Here is a 16,570-nt window from a genome sequence, read left to right on the forward strand (position 1 = left end):
GTATCAGCAATGGTTGCTGTCATTAATCCATCCCTTTCTGTGGGTTTTGTAGCTGACTCGACAGAGACTCGTGGATGCAGATGGGATCATCAATCCTGGGGCTTTTTACATCTACCTAACCGCCTGGGTCAGCAACGATCCCGTCGCTTATGCCGCCTCACAAGCCAACATCCGTCCGCACCCTCCTGAGTGGCTCAACGACCGGACTGACTCCATGCCCGAGACGCGTCTCAGCAGTAAGTCAACACACAGGACGGCCTTGCGGTGCAGTGTAGCGTTGTCTCAACACTAGCGTTTGCTGGTACCGTGCTGAGGCCACCACGCTCCGAGTTGTGTTTACCTCTTGTGGTCTGACTTATTGCTTTGTGTCCGTCTCTAAGCTCAAAATGAGGTAATAGACTTTGCTGGACCAGAGCAGAGTGTGCACTTGCATGAGCTCAGGTTGCAAAGCTGAGAGCTGGGACACAACTCAGTGTTGTGCCTGTGGTTCAGTGGTATAATCCTGGCTACCCTGGGGCTCTTGCGAGCACACTCACACACACTTTATTAAAACTCAGTGACCCTCATCATGCCACACAACCTGCTCTCATTTCTTTACCACAAACAGACTGCAAATCACATAAAACTACAGTCTGATCTTGTTTGAGTTTAGGAGAACCTGAGTTTGGATGGGATGAATGACTGGAGAAGTTGTAGGAAGTTTGGGACTGGGATAATGTTATTGGATTAGGTTCTTTACGGTGTGATCCACCAGTGTAGATTTACGCTGCTAAGTGTTTTGAATTTCTTGCTGCAATTACAATTTCAGGATTTGACCCAGACTCTCAGTTGGGTTTAGTTTTGGACTTTGACTGGGCTATTCCACGGTCTAAACCATGCCGTTGTAGCTCTGGCTATATGTTTAGTGTTTTACTTCTGGAACATGTGACTTCTGCTCAGGTTTTCATCCAGGATTACTATGTATTTAGCTTCACCCTTGTTCTCATCAACTCTGACCATCCTAACCTTGTTCCCACTCCTTGACGCTGCCAATAATTTGTGCCACCTCAGGGATGATGTATGTGTGTTTTTGAAAAAACTTCCCCCGAAGAGGTGGAAAACCAGTTTATTGTTTTCCTTCCATTTTACAGTTTAAACAAAAATGCAGTTTTGTAGTTACAACATGACAAAATGTGAAAATGTAGAACGGATGTATCAATACTATTAAAAGGCACTGTATATAGACATGCAGCTGCTGCGTAATCCTTTAAATAAATCCTTTAAAACTGCCATGTGCAGCAAAGACATGACAGCATGAATCTGAATTAAAAACTGTTTTTCAGCAAGTATTACTTCATTGCCGAGTGACAGGCAGCTATACGTGTTTGTGCATTTATATTATTCTTTATGTGGTGGTGCTGTGTTTAGGGTGTGGTAATGGCAATGATCCTGACATTGTAATTGCTGTGAATCAACCTTAGTTCTGACAGTCTGCTGTGTCTGGAACTGATAGGCCCTCATTAGGCAGACTTGGCTTCAGTCTGGCCAGGTTCGAGTCAATGGAGCTCTGTTTAACGCACCTCTACACCCCACCTCCACATAAGCACAAACACACTCACCCACAGATGTAACTACTCCTTGAATGAAGTTGAATTTAGAATAGCTAGACCACGACGTGGTATAGATGAACTGTCTTAAATTATCACTGTGGATTTATTAAATAGTTACCAGAGCCTAAACAGGACATATTTGTGTTATCTGCAAAGGTTATTCTTCCCACTGTTGTTTTAGCTGATATTTCCCCCTTTACTATCCAGCAGCACTCGGTTCCTCAATTAAAATGTATCCATGTTGTTATAACCAAATTAAAACCAAGATCGGTGCAAGTAAATGAATCTTCCTCTCACTTCTTCTCCGTTCAGTTCCCGCTGCCGAGCCCATCGAATACGCACAGTTCCCCTTCTACCTCAACGGGCTCCGAGAGACCCCGCAGTTTGTGGAGGCCATCGAGAGCGTGCGAGCAATCTGCAACAACTACAGCCGACAAGACCTGCCCTCCTACCCCAACGGCTACCCTTTCCTCTTCTGGGAGCAGTACGTCAGTCTGCGGCACTGGCTTCTCCTTTCCATCAGTGTTGTGCTTGCCTGCACCTTTCTAGTCTGTGCCCTGTTTCTGCTCAACCCATGGACCGCTGGCATCATAGTAAGTGTTAATAAAAAATAAAAAAAATAAATCAAGTATTGACTAAAAAAAAGTGCTTTTGTTATCTTTTAAAATCTATTTAGCATTTTATATTGGCACTTATTGCAACTAGTGCAGGCAGTTTTGCTAAAACAACATTGTCTAAATGAGTTGCAAATTGTCTTAACATGCAGAAAATTCTATTTCCTTTTTTAATAGCCTCCTTCATTGCTGTGCTTTCTCTGACTTCATTTTTTCACACCTAACAGACTGTGAGATTTGGACCCTTTGAGTCCTGTACTCTGACTAATAACTTCCACACCGAAGACCATTATTGGTGTTACAACAGCTTGTCATCACTTAGACAATGGCCAGTCAGAAAGAATCAATTAAGCTGAAAATCTTCCAATTTCCCCGGTGCACAGTAATGAATGAATCCATTTTTTATTTTTTTTTTCAATAAGTGAAAAAACAAACATTTTTTCACACCTAACAGACTGTGAGAATTGGACCCTTTGAGTCCTCTACTCTGACTAATAACTTCCACACCGAAGACCATTATTGGTGTTACAACAGCTTGTCATCACTTAGACAATGGCCAGTCAGAAAGAATCAGTTAAGCTGAAAATCTTCCAATTTCCCGGTGCACAGTAATGAATGAATCCATTTTTTTTTCAATAAGTAAAAAAACAAAACAAAAAAAAAAAACATTTTGAAAATAAAACTGCTTTGAGAGTATGATGATAACAAAGTTTCAAAAAGAAGGGATGCTGTGCGATATCACGGGCCCCTCACCAGTGTTTATCTTGTGCTGTTTTGTTGGGCCACTGTGTTTAGTCTAGTCTGACACTCCCAGACATCAATGCTGAAATAAATGTTGACAGAACTCTAAGTTTCTCCAGCAGCTAGTTTCCACTCTGACCCTCATAAAAAGCAGTCTTTGTCCTGTTTTTTTCCATCCTCTGCTCTTGTCTTTTACTAATTGTCTCACCCATGAAGTTTCCATGAACACAGGCAAGCAAATAGGGTGCATTTATACAATGTACAATGTATAAACGTCCAGGTACTTGATTCACAGAGAAACACACATACAGATCACTCTGGTTATTCTCCTCTCTGCTGCGTTGTACTTTATAACAGGCAGTTGCTAGGCCACCTGAGGCATTAAAACGAGGTAGGAGGGGAGTTCATGGTCATCTGTCAGGCTTTACTAGCAACATCAAAAGGTTCGTTACAGAGAGGTGTCAAGAAACAAACAACTGGCTCTACAAGCTTATAGCTAGTTGCTTCACATTGCATTGTCTCCATATACAGATTATATTCGATCGACTTAATGTTGCCGTTATAGTAATCATCAAATATGATTTGCGTTCTGTATTTCCATTTTGTCATTTTGCATTTCCTCAGGCATTTAGACAAAGAATCCAAGCTTTTGATACCATTGTTTTAGTCTATATAACAAATGGCATAAATCTGATCAATCTTAAGATTCAAAATGAGACCTGAATTTCATCTTGAGGTAATGTTTTCTTAGTATTTTTGTCCACTTGTTAGCAAATTTTCTTCATGGAAATGCATCTTAGACCATGGCACGGCCACAAAAATTACCTCTGGACACTCGTGCACAGAGCTCCATCCCCTGCCCACACTGGGCCTCTTCAAAGGATTTAGGTCTCATGTAACCTGACACCTGTCAGCTGATAATGGTATTTACTCTCAGCTCCCGTCCTGTCCTGCTTTGCCCGGGAAAATCCACTCTCCACACAGAGTTACACACATTTTCCTCACATTCTGATGTCTTGCTGCCTGCTGAGCACAGTCAGAGTTTAGATCAACTGTAAATTTCAAGGTCATCCACCCAGAAGACCTGATTTGGGTGGGTGTGGATGTTTGATTTTCTCCATGTGTTCTCCAACCACCAATCCATCCTTCCATTGCAAAGACATCTGTGATAAATTCATAGCAAGCCTTAAATGTAGACGTTCTCAGCGATGTGTACATTCGAGTGTGTTCATTTACTGAACTCCAACATGAAATGTTTGTAAAATCACACAGCTCGTGTCTGAAGTACTGATGCACTGTACATTTAGTTTTATGACTTAGTAAGTTGAGTAAAATTTCCTCTTACCCTTTCAGTATTATAACTGGGCCCATGTTGCTTTTGTCATAAAAAATACAAAATAAACAAATTTACAGCTAAGTTGCTTAGGAAAATTGCATTGTAACGCTGTTTGGGAACACGTTGCACTTTAATGCACTAGGGCATACGTTATTTCTCTCAGTTTGTGCATAAGATAATTAATGTGACAGTTCTGCTTTCTTGTATTTCTGATGCTTCCTGCAAACTAGTTTCCCCTTGGGATATGTATAAAACTGAACTGAACTGTTTCCAGACCATCCAGCTGACCATTCTTCATTTTATTTTCGACATATTGATGTATTATTGTAAGCAACTTAAGCACATATGAGGTGTATTTTGAAACTTTGGCCCAGATTAGAACTTGTTTTTTTCCCCCTGAACCGTATGTTGAATGTTTCTTTTTAAGTACACCCACATTCCTGTCTGACAGAAAGCTCTTTTTCATCCTCAGGTGCTTGTGCTCTCTCTCATGACTGTGGAGCTTTTTGGCTTCATGGGACTGATGGCAATCAAGCTGAGCGCCGTCCCTGTGGTCATTCTCATCGCTTCGGTGGGCATTGGAGTGGAGTTTACAGTCCATGTAGCTCTGGTAGGCCAATGAAAGCATACTCTTTTCAACACCAGTTCTGCTATGCTTCTGTTTTGCTTTTTGTGACACTTAGGTTTTTAGGGAAAATTGCTGTCCAAACTAACACGGCATGATGCAAAAAAGTAGTTCCTTCCTAAACCTCATAAATGATTGTGCCGCAACATCTGCTGTCTATTTATAATTTAAAATGTATTTGAACAGGGACAAGATATGAAACAGTGTTACCTTTAAAATAAACTCTTGTCCTGTCTAAAGGCATCTTAGTCAAAGACTAAAAGCTCCCACATACTTCATCCAAAGTCCCAAAATCAACATTCATTAACATAGAGGCGTGACAAAACTTGCGTCAAAGTTGACACCAGGCCTGAGTCAACCTATTTAGACAGAGTTGTGGTGAGGAATTATGTACATTTGTCCATAATTCTGACCTGTAGTTTTGAGTCGTTCTTTTCACAAGAGATATGAAAGCACTAATACTAATTGTTTGATTACTGACTATTTCAAATCTGGGGTCCTTTAAATGAGAGATGATTGTCCAAAGCATGTTATGTTTCCTACTGCATTGGAATGTCTTTCTACAGTCATTATTATTATTATTATTATTATTATTATTATTATTATTATTATTATTATTACCTCCCCCCCCCCCCCCCAAAAAAAAAAAGATTTGAACTGTATCTTTATCTCTATTTTAGGCATTCCTTACAGCTATTGGGGATCGTCACAAACGGGCAGTGCTGGCACTAGAGCACATGTTTGCTCCAGTTCTAGATGGCGCCTTCTCCACTTTACTGGGTGTCTTAATGCTCGCAGGCTCCGAGTTTGACTTTATCGTCAGGTGAGTACAAGACTTTGTCATAGGATTGCACTTAAAGGTTATCATATGGCAGTTGTGTGGCGTCCATAGTCTGTTGAGACCATGTCTAAACCTGCATTTTGCAGGAATGTCCCTGAGCCACCACTCATGCATGAAGGCCTTTCTCTTTCTGCATCTTCCTCCATCGGTCTTTTTGTTTTACACCCCCTATATCTGCACTGCATGCTCTGTTTCTATAAACATTTTTTTTTTTTCCTGGCATGAGATAACTTTTTATCTTTATTGTTGAAAGACGATCTCGCTGAAAAAATGCCCATGTTCAGTATTTCCTTGTGTTGAAACAATTGAAAGATGGACTTTCTCAGACCGGGACTCACTGCCCGGTATGTGGGCTGCATGCATCCATATGTATCTGTTCGTATTACTTTCAGGCAAAAGTAATGAGAACAGATATAGCTTCAGTTTTTTTTATTGCTTGTTTGTTTGGGGTCGCAAGGGAGATGACTGTAGAGAAGGATATTAAAATAAACTACAACTGTTGAGTCTCTCTGTCGGACGCCAGGTTTTAAGTAATGTGTACGTTCCTCTCTGGACTATTATAGAAATTTTCCTCTAAGCAAATAGGCTCAGTGCATGCATTCTTCTTTGCACTTAACTGTACAAATTTGTTGACCTGTTCCTTTAAGAACTGGGAGCAATGAACTCCATCTGATCTGCAATTACACAAACTGTGCTCATGTATGTACATGCCAACAGTTACACGCAGTCCCTACATATAGACACACGCATACACACACACCGTCATGCTCCCTGACCCTGTAATCATTGGGGTCAATGATGGCATGCCTGCACGTCCACACACACACACACACACACACACACGCACACACACGCGTATCCAAACACACAAACTCTGGAGGCCAATGGACCTTCGCTCCTCACCTCCAGCGGTGTGCTGCGCCTCTGGCTTCTGCCTCGGTCTGGGAGCCTCCATTTAAAGGTCCTGCTGTTGTCAGAGCAAACAAAGCAGCGCCCCAAGACGGTGCAATAACAACAGGGCCTGGCTCGTATTTTTCTGCATGCGCTGAAAGAAATGTTTCCCTAGCTTTCGCTGTCAGCCCTGTGAATGTTTTCACTCTAAACAGTCCGGCGGGACTCACTGCCCGGTATGTGGGCTGCATGCATCCGTATGTACAGTAGATGAAATTCGAGCAATGACATAGCATTAACCAGTGCTGGTGTTTTAGATTGATTTACAAGAACGGTTTTGATGTGTACTAAAAGTACGAGATGGATGCTTTGAAGCAGTAAAAGTGCGTGTGTGTGGTCAGAGCTTCACCAGAAAGAAGTGAAAGTAGGTGGACTCAGGGCATGATAAATCAGCTCAGATTTTCTACCTCATACTGGCTCTCGGGACACTCATAAGTTAACTAATTGGACAAGAATTTGAATGAACTAATCCATCCAGGTTCCTGTTTCAGTAAAATAAATCATAGTAGCAAGTCCCTTGACACAGCTTATTTATTGTTTTTATGCAATTCAATTGAATCGCCTGTTATTCATTTTTATAAGCCAAAAATTACATCAAATGTTTAATCATTTGGACCTTTCCTTCCCAATTAACTTCAAGCTAAAGGTTTGCAAACAGTATGTTCAAGCTAAGCAGCTTAATGTGGTTCCGATGCTGTCATGAACAGTCTGGAGTCTGATCCGAGTTCTTTTCTCCATTAGTATGAAAAGTATTTTAATGTCGGACTTCATTACCTATTCTACTGTGTAAATGTTTCCTTTCCTCTGTCCTTCCATTCTGCATTGTGTCTATCATTCCTACCTCCTTTTTTCTTTTTCCCTCTGTTTTTTTCTTCCCTCTTTCCTTCTGTCAAACCGCCATTCGTTATGTCCTTCTGGCCTTCCCTTCTTTGTGGTGTCCTATCTGTTATACTGGTAACTTTCTTTATTTCCTTGAGTCCTTACTCCATTCCTTTCTTATGTATTTCCTTCAGTTCGTCCTTATGTCCTCCTTAACATCCTTGGGCCCTTTCTTCCTTCCTTGTGTGTGCACCCTGCCTCCTATCCTTCTTTCCTTATTTGTGTTCTTTCATCTTTACTTCCTTGTGTGATTCTTTCTTTTCTTGTTTCCTTCCTCCTACCTTCCCTTCTTGCCTCATCCATCCATCTATTTTCTTTACCCGCTTCTCCTTGCAGGGCTCTTAGGAGGGCTGGTGCCTATCTCATACGGGTAACAGCTGGGTTACATCCTGGATAGGTTGCCAGTCCATCACAAGGCCCCTCTGGCCTCATGACTTTCCTTACTGTCTTTCATTCTAAGTGTACTGCAGTCCATGTATCGACCACTCTTCCTATGTTTTCTCCTTTCGTCTTCTCTCTATCTTCCTTGTGTCTTTCTTGTGTTCTACATACATTTCTTCCATGTGTCCTTAAGTCTGTCTCTCCTTCCTTCCTCCCTTACAATTTTTTTTGATGGTGCCATATGTAAATATGTACCTTAAATTCACAGTGAATGTTTGTTTCTTATAATTTGAAATGACTGAGAAATCTGGAAAAAGGAGTCAGAAAAAGTATGGGATTTCTACATGAAAAATGTGTAACCTACTTTTATAACAAAAGGCAACGCAGTGCATACAGCCAAGACATGAAAACCATGAACAGCCATCAATTGCTCCTTTCTCCATTGATTAAAATATATCCAAAATATAACCCTATAAATGTAGAGCAAATATCCTAACTGGATAGCTATGCAATGCAAATTTTATTGAAATAGTCCTGATTAACTAAATGCAGGACTGATGTCATTGCAGCCTTCACTTAAAAGTTGGCAGCCCCGTCTAACCTACAAAGACTACTGTAGCAGAACACTACAGTATCATCTGTATAGCGCACAAACAAGTCAGAACCTCAAGTGATCCAGCCTCACTCAAAAGTCACAAATTGCACAGATAGGCTAGCTGCTGTGTATATGGGTGTCCTGACAGTGTCCCTTCACATGGCTGGTGGCAAGGAGAGCTCTTTCTCATGTAGGTGACTTGATTTGAGCGAGGGCGAGATTCAGAGCAGAGAGTGTGGAGTCTTACCTGATACATACAGATTTAATTAGGTGGAGGGGACTGTGCAGTGGCCGGGAATTTCACAGGAGCTTAGCTGGAAGGAAGGGAGTGAAGAAGATGGAGAGAAAAATAAAAAAGATTGAGGGAGGAGAGAGGCCAGGGAAGGGTGGTGCTCTCAGGGTTTCCTTCTTTTCGTCCCTAGACTAAATTGTTTAAATTCTATACCCTTCACTTCATTTGTTTGCCCCTCTCTCTTTTTTAAACCAGAGAGGAAAGAGAGGCCCCTGTCCTTTTGTACCCCCCCTCACTTTATACCCCAATGTCCTCCCTCTTCAACCTCCTTTACCCCCTCCGTTCGCATTCCACTCTGCTTTGTTTTCCCCGTGTTTGCTTATACACTGCACACCCAAGAGAGAGTGCCCTCACCCCAATAGCCCCACCTCCCCCTCTTCCCCCCCCCCTTTTATTCCTGTGCCTTTGAATTAACCAGCTCTTGCTAATTATGCTTCCCCTTTCTTTTATTTCTGTGGCTTCTTTAAGACTAACCCTCTTTGGCAGGACTTAGACACACACAAGGTACCTTTCTGTTCTGCTCCTCAGAACCACAGTGCACGCATCAGCTATCTGTGGGGGGTTTGTACATGTGTGTTTTGTTTGGGGAGTGGCTGGTGTCAGTGTGGAAGTATTATTTTGGGCATGTGTGGCGAATGAACCTGCGCATTTCTCTCCACGTGTAAACATCTGTGGTCTTTGGGGGTATTTTCTTTGTTTCCTCATGTCTGTCTTTGTTAGTCTTAGCAACCCTATGCCCATGCTTTTTGGCAGTGTCATCCACTTTGCTCCATGTTTGTTTTACTGTATTTTTAGAAAATGTTTTAAACAGCCAAATAAATAGTAAATGCTGTTTTTCAGCATTCACAATATGTTGACAGTTTTATTTACTCTTTTTAATCCTTTTCGTATATTTGTTGTTTTTTTTATTGCAGGTATTTCTTTGCAGTGTTAGCCATCCTGACAGTTCTTGGAGTGCTGAATGGATTGGTCCTTCTCCCAGTATTATTGTCATACTTTGGACCTTATCCAGAGGTACAATTTAAAAAACTGAAACCTCAACCTGAATGCAGTCTTAATCAACCAGGGCAATTGTGTTTTTATTAATAGAAAGTAGGGATATAATTTAATTCACTCCAGGGAAGAATATTGAGTGGCAGTTTCGAGAGGAGCGGCCACTTCGTCACTAAGTCAGTTACTTAGTCCTCAGCATACCAAAACATTAAATTGTTCCAATATCATGCCAACATCCGATTACCATGACAATTTTAATTTTCTTGTTTAGTCGGTTCCTGTATTCTCAAGTGTCAAGGGCTTTTTTTTCTAATGTGATTGAGTGCTTTCAGCCAATTTGTTTGTATTCTCCTCCTTAGTTGTAGGTTATGCTGATAGATTACCATACATCACAATTTTAACCTTACCAGATGAAGTTAAATGCAAGCATTGATTGGATGATGCATTGCAGAACAAACTTAATATTTATGAGAAATATTGTGAAAACATTGCGCTGAGATCTTGAGAGTAGAATCTTTATTGAACATTACAGTTGTGATTTTGTCAATAGAAAGTGACTTACAGGTGTCCAAAAATTGATTGCCTTTCTCTCATTGGTCAGGTTTCACCCACTGATGGCCGAAGTCGGCTACCCACCCCCTGCCCAGAGGCCCCTCCTCGAGTGGTCCATTTCTCGGTCCGTCCACGCCAAACCTCTGGACCCGTCACGAACTCTGGTGCAGCCACAGACTCGTCAGACTCGGAGTACAGCTCTAATGCCACAGTGTCTGGAATAAGCCAAGAGGTGCAGAACTACAACCTTTACCCTCACAGAGGACAAACTCAACCAGAGGAGCAGCACCACCACCTCCGGACCAGCAGGGGCAGAGTGGCCCAGCCAGAGGAGGAAAGAAGAGCGGGGTCAGGGCAACGGCGTTCACCGAGACAGCAGCCTGACCCCCCAGCCTATACTGTGTCTTCGGTAGGGAACTATCACAGATGGATTTTTCTTTGCATGTGTCATATTTAAATGAGTGTCTTATTGTGGTTCTCTACAGTTTGTTCCCTCTCAGGGTTGTGATTCTGGTATCCAGCATGGCAATACTCAGCGAAACTGCAGCAGGGACCCCAGGGGCCAGCAGCACTGGCAGGCCTCGCCCCCGGCCCAACCGCGCATGGACGCTTTTGAAACTGCAACCGAGGCTGGGGGCCATCACAGCTCTCGCAGCTACAGAGAACACTCAGCAGGCCACAGCGGCCACTCTTCCCACAACTCGCAGCCTCATCATCACCAACAGCATCATCACCACCTCCCGCACCAACACACCAACAACGCTCCTTTTTGTCAGCCCATCACCACAGTAACGGCATCGGCCTCGGTCACTGTAGCCGTTCACCCTGTGCCATTCTCCGCCCAAGGTCCAGCTTCCTCCTTCCCAGAATACACGGGAACAGACAGTTACTGCCCATCGGGGCCAGAGGAGTCAGAATCGGCTTTCCAAGACCCCCACGTGCCTTTGTACACCCACACAGGGGGTAGGGAGGCTAAGGTGGAATCTGTGGAGCTTCAGGATTTGGAATTAGAGGCAGCTGACAGGAACCATGGCCAACAGGCTAGCTGAGGTGAGAGTTTGGTTCCTTTAGCAGATTCATAGGTAGATTTGTTTCATACACATAACTGGCTTAACCACAGACAATGCATAAAGCAATAATACTGGCTATTATTGTTTTATGCAATAATAGCCCTATTATTATTATAAAAGAAAAGCTGGATGTTTTTTGTCTTTTTTTTTTGGGTGGGAGGTGAGGCGAAGAGGTGGGGAGGAGGACGTTCTGAAACCTGTGCAATGTGGTGTTGGAGTCAGATTTGTGTTGATTTCTCTGTGCGTTGGCACAGAGAAATCGACAAGTCACCAGAATCAGTTTAATTCAATGACTTAGTGCTACTAAGTTGAACTAACAAGAAAATTATTAAGTGTGGAAGTTGTTCCTGAAGGAAGAAGATTTAAAGGTATAATGCATGCATCAAATCATCAAATTAAAGTACTTACTGGGCAAGATTCTGAAATACAATTTGTTCATTGGCCCTTTAGGTGAATGTTAACTTTCTGATTCAGTCCCTGGTAAAGGTTTAAAAGGCTCCATTTTTTAAAAACTAAGGAATAAAAAAAACTATTACTCAGAACTTTTTATCTTTTAAGAGCAAGACTTAAAATTTAAAAAGAACACACACATTTATCAAAATTCAAAATAATAGTTTAAAAGGTTTAAAAGTGCTAAACAATATAGAGTGAACCAGTATACATCAGTGGGAGTTCAAAAACAATGCAAATCTGTGGAGCTTTAAATTTAGAAAAGATTACCCTATAGATAGGGTGCATGTTGATAAAATACCGTACAAATGAAAACATCTCCTTGTTCTAAGATCAAACTTTTACTAATTACCTCTGAAACATGGCCATTAACACATTTTAACATTAATTCTTTAGAGCTTTTTCTTATTTAAAACTCAGCACAAAAAGCACTTTTAATAAAAAAAAAAGATCTTTTCTGTTGAAATTGTTTGTTATAGTTTTAGAGGGGATTTTTAATATGGGATTCAAATTACTGATTCTAAAAAAGGTCTAATTTTTTGTTTTTGAGCAGCCGATCACCAGCTGGAAACTGATCTAGATGAAAATCATCTTGATTACAGTCACCAGCCTATTTCTCTGTGCATCTCTAACAATAAAATTACTTAGTGCCTGAATGTAAAACATCTGACCATTCATCTTAATGTATATACTGTTTTTTTTCCAGATCCGGGGAAGAGAAGCACTATGGCCAAAGATGGACTCCCCTGTCTTGCTAAGCAGTTGACCAGCTTGGCACAACCCCACCTCTGACCCCATGTAGCGTAAAAGCTTGCCAGTGTTGCCATAATGGTGCTCAATGTTACTGTAACACAGTGGACTCTTGTTTTAGATATTTCTATCTATATTTAAAAGATGTATACATATGTAAATATAAACAAATAGGTATAATTTTTTTAGGAGCTGTACAACTCCTACTTGTTAATAGACTGGGGCTGTATATGTTGTAGGTGTGTATGTGTGCATGAATGCAGTGTGTATTTTGATTACTGTTCACTTCTCTGTGGATCTGTGCCAATAGGAAGCTCAATGTAGGACAAACATGCCTGTCAGCATTCACAGTTGCTGCTCAGAACTTTATTTTTTTTATACTAATGTACATTTTTAACACTATGCAAATCTCTCTTCAAGCAGAACCAGTGATCTGTCAAGGTATATGAATGTGTGTATGTGTATGCGTGCGTGTGTGTGTGTCAGGTTGTGTAATGTGAAACAGCTCCTTTTGCCAGATGCATCCTCAGTTCAGACTAACATTTACACTCATTTAAAACATGAGGGAAACTGTTAGAATCATCCAACAAAGCTATGGTATATCTGTTTGTGTGTGTTTTTATTATTGTATAAAGGTACGCTTGTAAAACTATTAATTTTTTATCACAAACCTGTGGTAGATATGAAAGAATTACTGTTTTAACTCGACACGCTATGCGTGCTATTTAAAATGAGTTGGTATGAAGACATTTTAAGATTTTTTTTTTTTTTTGCCTTATTTTTATTTTAGTTACGGCCTTGAAACCTGTTTCTGCACTCAGCTTTGTATCACTGTCTGTTAGGCTGGTTGTATTTTACTGTAAGAGGTTTTGTGATGTTAAACAACCCTAGCAGGCTCAAACAGGTTCTGAGCAGCCTCAGAACCCACCTCAGAAATTAACTCTTACCTTTTTACAGGGACCTTCACGTTACTGATTCTGGAACAGGGCCAAAACAACAAGGTGCTACCTCTGCACCTTATAAAGTGGCTTTGTCTTGTGGATAAGCTAAAGCTCAAACTATAATACTGTATGACCCGACTCAAAATGGCACTTGACTGCTTTTCATTCACAGGAATATATCTCGCTTGAAGTAGCTCTTTCTGTCCATCCAATAAGCTAGACCATGCAGCCTTCGAAGGGCTAAGACCAATAAGGCCTCATATTTTGCTGTGTGCGTTTGTGTGTGTAGTGGTTTTCTCCACAACTCCTGTCCTCTGCCTGGATCTGAGGCCCCCCTTTATTTCATGACAATAAAGACAACTGGTCATAGTTTGGCCACAGCTGTCCTCACTGACCTCAGCTCTTAAAAATCCACAACATAAGGCCATGACACTAATTGGACGTCTCCACTCAGCTGCTAAATTGCACAAGCCTGAGCCTTATGGGGGTGGAAGGTGGAAGAGGAAGAGTCGGGTCAGTTTTTTTTGTACCCCACCTTCACCAGATATGGCAGGTTTATGCCTACTGGTGTCAGTGCCAGCAGCCGTACCTGTACACTTCTTGGGCCCCTTTGGTCTCCTTCCACAACAACCTTTTCTTACACTCCGACTCATTCTCGAACATTCATAGTTTTTTTTTTTTTCTCCTGTTCACTGAGCTGTTGTGGTTCTCAAAACCCTACACACCCCTGTTATAATATCAGGTTTTTGTGATGTAAAAATATTGGTCATAATAAATGTTTCAAAACCTTTTCCTCATTCAATGTGACATTTCAGCTAATAAAGAATTTAATCTGTATGTAGGGAAACGGCACTCCAATAACCTGGTTGTATAAACCAATACTTCATTTTTAGTACTTAGTCTTCATTGGCAGGAGTCTGTAACCGTCCCCACATCTCAACCTGGCAATTGTGGTGCATTCTGCTTGACAAAAGTTCCCCAAATTTGTCACAATAAGCAGAAATTTTCTCCCCCTTCAGATGATCCCACAGATTTTCTGTCAGATTTAGTTCTGAACTATAGTGAGGCAATTCCAGTGCTTTAATTTTTCTCTTATATAATAAAATAAAATCATTCTGTCACTGATTCAAATATGTGCGTGGACTCAATAAAAGAAAAAGAAAAAAAAGAAAATTTCACTCTCATCTTTTCATTAGTTTTGGAGAAATGAGCAGTTATTGTAAATTCCCAGCTGTGCCATATTTTCTACAGCTTTTTGCTGTAGTGTGCTCTGGTGCATATTTATTGCTGTGGGAATTGTTTATAGCCTTCCCCTGAGTGATACCTTTTAATGTTGAGAACATTTGAATTTTCTAACCTCCCCTGTGCAAACTGTGGCTTTCGTTAAAGTTGGCAAATGAACAGGCAATCCTTCAAGGACCTCTAAAATGTAACTTTGTGTAAATAGATTCACTGTAATTTAAGGGAAGTGAGATGTGAAAACAAACTAAATGCTAAAACTGAATTAAAACCGGCTTTAAGAAAGTATTAGTTTAAGAATGTTCACATTTTTACAAACAAGTCGGTGCAGCTTTGTATTTTTCATATTTTTTTATTTAAAGAAAATTTTTGTTCCCTTGCAAATATATTATGCAATTTTAAATAAGGAAACCATTTTGAAAGGATTTATTAGAGTCTCACTTTTTTACATCACAAAAAATAGGCATTTTAATGGGGTGTGTACTATTTGAGAGCCACTGTACATCAGCTGCTTGCCTGAAATGGGTTACTTTCTTTGTTGTTTTAGTTGTTTTTTTTTTTTTGTTTTGTTTTGTTTTTCCTCCCATTTGTCACATTGGCAGCAGCGGAGAGAATCATAGCTGGCAACTATTTTATTCATTTTTCTGTTTGTACTTTGTTAAATTTCTATATTTATATTTTTGTAATATAAAAATATGTCGATTTTTATTGTTAAAATGCCAGTGGATAACAAAATGCAGGGATTTTATGTCTATTGAAAAAAACACTATTACAGTAATGTTTTTTACATTAATGGAGTTGATCTGTATAAAGTGCTTACTAATGTTAAATAGGAAGAGAAGAGTATATAACGTTTTGTTTTGTACACAACAGGTCTCATCATAGCTCTTAGAGGATTTTAAAAGGAAAAAAATCAGACTTTTTCAGACTGCCATTCTTTTTTTTTTTTGGTCACTGTTGGCGTGGATTTATGCTGTTTTCAGTTACAAAGATAAATGTATGCCATATAATTTATTTATATGAAAATTTATTTTTGTAGTGTACATAGTAGTTGTCAAGGTATTTGACAGAAGTATATTTCTAAAGAGTTTATATGTAATGATATACCATAAGAAAGAAAGAAAAAAAGAGAAAAAGCCTTAAGGTGCACACTTTCATTGCTAACTGTTGTGTGAGACAACATGGCCGCCTCCCCTTCAGTATTATGTTCCGATCCTTGGAGAGAGACAGCTGGTTCTATGGGTTTATCAGAAGCTAGCCATGAAAGTAGGAATTTTGTACTAGCTCTCTAAATATTAATGTTCAAACACTGATAGAATTCTAACAAATGAAAATATAACTTATTTGTCTCTTTTGTTCATAACTTTAATAAATGGAAATTTAAAAAGAAAGCTTTGGTCTTAATGTTGCTTCATGAACACCCCCTTCTGACCCCTGCTTACTACCTCTATCCTCTTTCTTGACATCTGGTCTCCTGCCCCCGCAGCCCTCCCTCAAAGCCCACCCAGCTCCGCCCCTGCAGCTCCCTCCTCCACTCCCTGTTCTGTATGATTTTGATTGACAGCTTTATAGACTGCAAGGAAATTGGTTGTAGTTACAATACAGCTGGCCTGTTCAGAGTAATGAAAAAGGGCATGTGGTCCTGAGCTCACTGCACTGATGGTGGAGCAAGGAGGGCTTTGTCAGCTGCATGGGTGGCAAAGAAGAGGTTTTGGGAAGGAAGCCTTAGCT

The 16,570-nt window shown here is 40.6% G+C and overlaps 1 protein-coding gene across 1 annotated transcript in view; it reads left to right on the plus strand.

Annotated features, from left to right (window-relative positions):
* ptch1 (patched 1) overlaps window positions 1–16,230 on the plus strand; it is a 65,195-nt gene extending 48,965 nt beyond the window's left edge. Inside the window, exons 17-24 of the mRNA XM_014987171.2 lie at window positions 53–236; window positions 1,902–2,182; window positions 4,753–4,890; window positions 5,586–5,728; window positions 9,759–9,858; window positions 10,439–10,798; window positions 10,875–11,439; window positions 12,616–16,230. Of these exons, the coding sequence (XP_014842657.2) occupies window positions 53–236; window positions 1,902–2,182; window positions 4,753–4,890; window positions 5,586–5,728; window positions 9,759–9,858; window positions 10,439–10,798; window positions 10,875–11,438 (1,770 nt within the window). The 3' untranslated portion in view covers window position 11,439; window positions 12,616–16,230. The remainder of the gene's footprint in view (window positions 1–52; window positions 237–1,901; window positions 2,183–4,752; window positions 4,891–5,585; window positions 5,729–9,758; window positions 9,859–10,438; window positions 10,799–10,874; window positions 11,440–12,615) is intronic.
* Window positions 16,231–16,570: the final 340 nt, after the last annotated feature.

Source organism: Poecilia mexicana, unplaced genomic scaffold (genome assembly GCF_051168715.1).
Source record: "Poecilia mexicana isolate PSO_F unplaced genomic scaffold, ASM5116871v1 scaffold_9, whole genome shotgun sequence".
Lineage (NCBI taxonomy): Eukaryota > Metazoa > Chordata > Actinopteri > Cyprinodontiformes > Poeciliidae > Poecilia > Poecilia mexicana.